This window comes from Pseudopodoces humilis, chromosome 6 (genome assembly GCF_049639895.1).
Source record: "Pseudopodoces humilis isolate 2021_Gansu_Grassland_sample_001 chromosome 6, ASM4963989v1, whole genome shotgun sequence".
NCBI classification, from domain to species: domain Eukaryota; kingdom Metazoa; phylum Chordata; class Aves; order Passeriformes; family Paridae; genus Pseudopodoces; species Pseudopodoces humilis.
The window spans coordinates 35,945,079-35,952,447 of NC_142205.1; the positions used below are offsets into that span (position 1 = coordinate 35,945,079).

A 7,369-nucleotide genomic window follows, 5' to 3' on the forward strand; every position below is an offset into this window, starting at 1 on the left:
AAATGGAGAGGAAAAACGAAGGAGCGTTGGTAGGGGGATTGTAGAGAGTCAGATTCTGAAGACGGTTTGTTCCTCTGCAGATCCTGGGAGGGTTTCACTCCGGCTGCGGGGGGCCATCCCCAGCCGGGAGCGGAGCGGGTCTGCCTGCCCTGAGAGGGTCGGAGGAAGGGGGTGACAGCCGCGCTGGGAGAGGTCCCACTCCGGCTAGCGAGAGCCCTTCGCTGTTCTGATCGCTTGCATGTGCCTGCGCCCTGAGCAGCCCCGCTCCGAGCAGCGGCAGATACCGTAACAACTCGCGTGTCGTAAATTACAGAGACCTCACCCTGGCAGGGGGATGCCGAGGAGGCGTCCGGTTTGTCTGCAGCTCTGGAAGGCACGGGAGGAACCGGCCTTGCTGCTTCCCTCACTTCCCTTTTTCCTCTCTCCCCCTCAGCCGACTCCTTCACGGAGGGTGATACCGCAATGACTCACTAGCACGTTTCGGTGCAAGGGAGACTTTTTGTCTCTCACCCCCACCCTTTTTTTTTTTTTTTTTTTTTGAGTTGTTAACTCCCGTTTATGATCGAAATGTTACCCTCTGCGTTTTGTTTCGTTCTGGCTGCCATTGGTTGGCCTGGGTTTAATCAGAAGGAAAAAATGCTCGCCACAAATGTAGCTATTGTTTGGCTGGAGAGACGGGGGCCGGGCGAGGAAAGCAGGGAGAACGGGAGACCGTGAATGATAGTGACGGTGGGACCAGCCATCCGCCTCACGGGGTCCCGGTCCTGTGCTCAGCCCTTCCGAAAACAGAGCTCCCTCTTCCCCCAACCCGCCCGCAGCAGTATGCAGGGGAGCCGGGGGCATGTTATCTCAGGAACATAATGCTAATAAATGTGCTCAGATGTTGGACATTCCCCTTGCCTGTTTTATAGGGTTTCGCTGGTGGTGCTTAATGGGCTGGGTCACCGGGACTGATGCTAGCAAGGTTATTAGGATTAAGTAACCTAATGAATCGTATGGCCATTAGCGGGCTTTGAAAGAAGGTAGTTTTCCCTGTAACCTGGTCTCCCGTCTCTTAACAGGGGCAATTATTTTTAACTGTCTCTCAATCACAGGTCGGAGGGGGGCTTTTTTTTTTTTTTTTAGTTTAGTTTATCTTATTTGTTTAAAACCTCTCTCTGATGCTTAGAAATTGGTTTCTCCACAGAAGGAGCCTGTCATTTTATCCCGGGGTTTCTCGGAAACGCTGAGCGAGCCAGACGCTGCGGCGGCTCCCGCCCTGCTCGGCGCTGCAGCAGCCGCCGGTGCCTTTCCCCTCCGCTGGCCAAGTGCATCACTGGGGACACGGCTCCGGGAGTGCTCGAGAAGGATTTGTACTTATTTTTCCCAGAGAAGGGTTTTTTTTCTGTGTCTTTTGCTTAAGCCAGGTAAGCGATGCGACGCTCGGTTCCCCTTCCAGAGGCTCGCCCCGCACCGCTCCCTCCCGGGGAGCCCTTGAAGGATCCTTCCTAGGGGCGGCTTCACCCCCCCGCATCAGGCACCACCGGCACCCGCGGGCCACCAAACCGAGGGGCGGCGCTGGGCGAGCGAGAAGGCCAGGCGGCGACAGAGGAAGGCCGGCAGCGCCGGAGCCTGCAGCTGCCTTCTCTCCCCGGGGCAGCCGTGGTCAGGTCATCAGAAGCTAACTCTTGGCCATCTGCTGTCTTCTATGGTAAAGAGAAACCAGCTATTATTATTATTTTTTTTATTATTATTACTACTATTATCATCCTCATCATCCTCATTATCTTTATAATAATCATTATCATCATTATCATCATCATTATTCTTATATTTTTGGCCCCAAGGTTAAAGATTATTTTTCCAACTTCGATGTTTTCCTCCCTACCTCCCCACCGCGAGAAGGTAGAGTTTGAGTGTGGACGCAGGTTACATACTACATTACATATCGTAATGTTTCTTCGGGGGGGGGGGGCGGGCCAGCGATGTGAATATCCTCTTTAATTAGAACAAGTGTTAACGGCTGGTTCAATTTGATCAGGTCTGAAATATTTGCACCGTGATCATTTTCCGGACCTTTCAGACTTTAAAAAAAGAAACCCAGATATACTGGAGAAAATTTTAGAAACGGGGGTAAAACCCGACAAGAAGTTGTTGGGAGAAGAGTCCTTTTATCCGGGCGCCTCTGCGAGCCCGGCGGTGCCTGCGCCGCAGAGCCGCTTGCGGCGGCGAGGCTGGGATGAAAGAACGCAGGGGTCTGGGGCGGCGGCTGGGGGCAGAGCAGGGCCCAGCCTCAGCTCCCGGAGCAAAAGGAGATGGGAAGACCTTGCCTGGCGAGGCCGAGTTCCCTTGTGAAGAGCTACAACCACCGAGCGGCATCTCCCGCGCCCAGCGACATGGCGCTGGCAAGGGTGACAGGGGTAGCAGGCTGGTGGCAAAACGCGATGCCGTGTTTCCCCCCCATAAAATCTCACGGTCAAGCTGCGAGGGACACGGCACCTGCCGGGCTGTCTGGCTCCCAGCCGCAGGGAAGGGGCTGCTCCTCGGGGGGCCCCTGCGGCAGGAGCAGCGCAAGGTGTCCGCCAGTAGAGCAGAGGAAAGCTCCAGCCCGCCTGACTTGGAAAGAATCCACTTTCCCACAGCTTTTTCAATCCCCAATACTTTTCACACCCTGTTAGGAGTTAATACCGCCGAAACCGCTAAACGCTTCCGTGCCTAAAGGTACGCCCCGCCAGGGGCTGCTGCGCCTGGCGGCCCCCAGCCCCCGGGCAGGACGGGCCGCAGCACGGGAAGCGCCGCCAGCCCGCGGAAAGCGCTCGTTTCTCCGGTGGAAATTCCTCGGATGCTTCGTACTTAGGCTACTTCGGGATAACTTTCTTTGAAAGGGCTTCGGCGGGCAAGGGAGGGGAAGGATTCTTTTGGGGAAGAGCGGGGCGATACTGCCGGAGCCGCTCCAGCTCCCTGGGTAATACTTCAGATGCCAGTCTCTAGGCGTGGAGAGCTGGCTGGGGTCAGCTATGCGGTCTGGCCTCTGCAACCAGCACCTCCGGACGGCAGGGAAAGCCACATGGAGCCGAGGAGAGGCGCGGGGGAGGGTGGGAGGAGGGGGTGTATCAAAGCCAGAATGGATCTTAACTGTAGCTAACGTTTTCTTGTTTGGTTGTTTTTGGTTTTTTTTGTTCTTGATTTTTTTTTTTTTTTTTAATGGGGGTTATTTTTCGGATTTGGTTTAGCCTCACACCTTCCAGCCGCTGCCCGTCCCGGTTGCCGGTCCCGCCCCAGCCGGCGGGCGGTGCCCCCGAGGTGGGCGGAGGGCAGCAGCGGCTCCGCTCCGGCGGTAGCTGACCTCGCCCCAGCGCCTCCACTCACCCGCAAGGCCAAGGGCAGCGAGAGGGCCTCTTTTTCCCTGAGCTCACAGGGACCATGCGATAACCGAACGCGCGACGCAGGAAAGAGCCGATCGGGGGAACGTTTCCAGTTCTATTTTCCCAGTGAAGTAATCGCTGGAAAATACAGGATGAGATTTCTTGCCACTCCTTTCCAAACCTGCCTACACCGTCCCCAGGAAAACCGCTCGGCTGGGGTCTCCCCAGCTCGCAGCAAGAGCACTTGTCTCTGAAAAGCACAAAATTCACCCAGAAAACCTAACTGCAATGTTCGGCGGTCAGGCCAGCTGTGCCCAGCCTTCCAAGCAGTAGGACATGTAGGCTGTCATTCAGAGCCTGAAGGGATTTGTCCGGCGTGTCTGTCTTCACAAAGCAAAAGGCTTACCCCCGGCGTAAAGTGAGAGTATCTCTGGAGTCCAGAGTTGCCTTTCTGCCCTCCAGCCCTCCAGGCACAGGGATGCGCCTCTTCTTTCACCCCTTAGCTCAAAATCAGCTTTCAATTTGTGGTAATGCCGGGGAAGGTTGGGACACCAGGTCGGTGGGCACCACATGTGCAGGATGTACCTTTAGCTAGATCGTCTCCAGTCCCCGGCGAACACTCTCAGCCGTGTGGGCTTAGCAGCATTCCTCATGGCGTTTGCTCTCCGTTCAAACCCCGTTAAAATCTTGTGGCGGGAGAGGGAAATCCATCGCTAACGCGCGTTGGCGGGACACTCCGCAGCCCTGGTTAGGCTTTTTCCCTCACCGTCGGAAAATACCCTGCGGGCTGGCCGCGGAGTGTTCCACACTGGGAGGAACTGCGGGTGCGGTGCCAGGACAGCTCCCGAGGCACAGGCTCATTCCCAGGCGGGAATAGGAGGCTGATTCCCAGGCGGAGGACGCGATTTCCCCGGCTGTCCTGTCCCTGCTCGGGACACGCACAGCCCCCCTGGCAGGTCCTGGCCGGCTGGAGCCTCTCCCCGGAGTTTCTGGGACCGGCGGGGTTACATCTCTAGGGCTGTGCTCGCAAAGTGGCAGCTCTCCCACCTCTCCTTGCTCTCCTCCCATCGCCCGCTGGTGTCCAGCTCCCGCTGCCTCCCCGTGTCCACCCAGCCGGATCCGAACACCCCAAGCCCTCGGCCACCTCAGCAGGGCGGATGTCCGTAGAGGAGAGGGCTACCCGGAGTTCCTCAGGCCTCGGCAGGCCTCTAAGTCCTGTCAAAACGGAGGGACCTGCGTTGGGCTGTGCTACACAAGCCGTGCAGACCTCTCGCCGCTCAGGTGTAACTAACAAGGGTCTCTCCTCCAGGCCTGCTGCTGGCCGGAGCCCTGGGATAGGTGCAAACCGTACCCATCCCCGCCATGAGTGCGTTTCATCTCTGCGGTACCATTTATTCAAATAGCACATGGAGTGCCAAGCCGAGAGCTGGGAGGACCTTCAGGGAAAGGATGCTCTTTGCAGACGAGATTGAGAGCATTGAGACCCGGGAACGACAGCGGCGGACACCTCAGCCAGGTGGCCGGGGCGGGCCTTTCCAGCAGCTGTGCCCCGCGGGGGCTGTGCCCCGCGGGGAGCTGTCACCGCTTGCTGCCCGCGGCTGCCAGCTCCGTGCCTTACACGGGACAGCGGCAGCAGGGATACAGGGATACAGGGATGCAGGGATACAGGGATACAGGCTCCCCGTGTGCTCGCACAGCCACCCCCGCCCGCAGGGCACATTCGCTTTCCTGTTCCCCTTCCCGGGAGCAGTGTGCTGCCGCCCGCATTGCAGAGGCGCGGGAAGGATGGGAAGGAACCGAGCTCGTGTTTAAAGCCGAATATCACACCCACCTGAGCAGCAGCGGTGGGATCGAACGCGTCCCCCTTCCCACCCCCTGCCCCAGGTGCTTCCCTGTGCGGCGTGGCTCCTTCCCGCGTGTGCGTACACGCACATATACGATTAATTAACGATTAATTATTACAGTCGAATATATATTAGGTTGTTTTAGTTACCTTTTTAAAGAATAGTGAGCTAGTCCCTCAAATTCCTTTCGTTTCATGCGCTTGCAGACCTACGAGCAAGCAACACAAGCTGAAGACTATCTAAATATACATTTTGCATATTAAAAATATAAAATCATACGCAAATACACGATATATATGTGACCACATATCAACTTGTATGCATAAATGCAGGTGGGAACTTCACTGAGATGCTCCGGCTTGCTGATACTGCAGGATGGGACCCGCGCTGTGGTGTGATGGGGTGCGATAACAGTGTCCTTTGGATGTGGACCTCGAGGAGGGGTTTGCCAGGCTCCCCCTCCCGGGGCTGAGCCCCCTCCCCTGACCCGATGGGGAAGGGACAGGATTTCCCTGACGCTGCCCCGTGCTCTAGCGAGGTGGGGCAGTGAGACACGAGTGTCTGCTGTGAGACTCAGCGCGGTGTCACCTCCGGCGCCTCCCCACAGAAAGCGATTTATCAGCAGATGCAAGAGGTGCCTGGAGTTACGAGCAGACACCAAACCCCGCCTCAGGACTCAAGAAAAAAATAAAGAATAAAAGTCCGAAGGAGAGAACCCCCAGCTGACAGTGGGCAAACAGGATGAGATCTCTCCTCCGTACACCGCACAGAAGAGAGGCTGTTTTTCCTTCGAGTTCTTTTTTGCAAAACTTACGTGCTTTAAATTCGTTTCCAAAACTCGCGTGGCACAGTCTAGAGGTTTCAAAAAACTCCTTATAGAAGAGCAAGCATTTGCTGTTTTTTTTTTCTTTTCTCTTATAAGTGTACATTGTAGACAAAAATAATGGATAAACGCATACGTCCACCCCCCTTTTAATAACCTTCTGTGAAGTCACCGCGTAACACATCAGAACAATGATTTTAGACCTGACTCATTCACTTAGTTAAAAGAAAGGACAAAAATAATGAGGAGGGGAGAGGGAGAGAGACAGGAGACCCTCCACCATTTTTATTATTAATGTTTCCCCGTCGGTGTCTTGCATGAGGAGCCGAGATCGGACGCAGAGCAGGGCAGAGGGAGCTGCCGAGCCCCTGCAGCCAGGGAGCTGGAAGCCCAGAGCTGTTGCCTTCCCGCAGGAAGGTGGGGATTGCTTTCCAGGCCAGGTACGAGCAGGTACGAGCCAGGCAGCGGCCAGGTGAGCTCCCCGCCGGGCACGGCTGCCGGCCCCTCTGCGGGGCAGCCCCTGACCTGCGTCTACCGGGAAGGCAGCAATTTGAGACCGTCTTTCACTCGGGGAGGAAATAACCTCATTTGCAGAGACAGAGCAAACTCTTAGTCATTAGCAGGAAAAAAACAAAAAACAAAAAACAAAAAACCCAACAAAACAAAAAAAGAAGAAAGAAAGAAAAAAGAAAAATTAAAAAATACTAAAAATAAAGAAGAATTTAAAAGGGAAATAAAAGTAAAAGATAAAAAAAGGAGTCAGTAAAAGGGTAATAAAAATATAAATGGAAGGGAAAAGCGTAAAAGGCTGCCTTGTGTGCTGGGAACAGGTTGGATCCTCACCTGGGGCTGTACGGTGTCATCTGTCATTGCGGTGGGTGTGTGGGGCTGGCACCGCCCATCCCGGGATGAGGATCTGGCCTCACGCCTTCCCACCAGCCAAAGCCGACATCAAAGGGCACGCGATAGACAATGTGGAGCACACATGGGAGGCTCGCAAGACTTTTCTGTCAAAACGAGTTTCCTGGCGTTTTTCTGCCCTATCAGACCTGGCTCCCCAGCACCCTCACGGGACCATAGAGAAGTAGCAGGGACCTATAGAGATGAGCTGTGAATACATACGGCATACATACAGCTTCTCAAAGTGGGCCTGGGGAGCTGCCAGTCTCCTTTTTTTCCTCCATGGGGATACAGTGACTTGCAGCAAATTAGTAGCCATTGTCATTCAGGGTGGTTTTAATTATCTTTTTGGGCCTCTACAGATTTAACTCGTCTCCTGCTACTTTCTTGTACAAATTAGGTGTCAATCCAAAGTCTGCTTCCAAACTCATCCCTTGCAATCAGTATCTGACTTTCTC

The 7,369-nt window shown here is 55.0% G+C and overlaps 1 protein-coding gene across 1 annotated transcript; it reads left to right on the top strand.

Annotated features, from left to right (window-relative positions):
• On the top strand, positions 1 to 6,577 carry LOC148184146 (uncharacterized). Its single transcript, XM_088056776.1, has 4 exons — positions 1 to 29; positions 1,187 to 1,406; positions 1,517 to 1,690; positions 5,521 to 6,577. The coding sequence occupies exons 1-4, from the start codon at positions 3 to 5 to the stop codon at positions 5,658 to 5,660; spliced, it is 561 nt and encodes a 186-aa protein (XP_087912902.1). The 5' UTR covers positions 1 to 2; the 3' UTR covers positions 5,661 to 6,577.
• Positions 6,578 to 7,369: the final 792 nt, after the last annotated feature.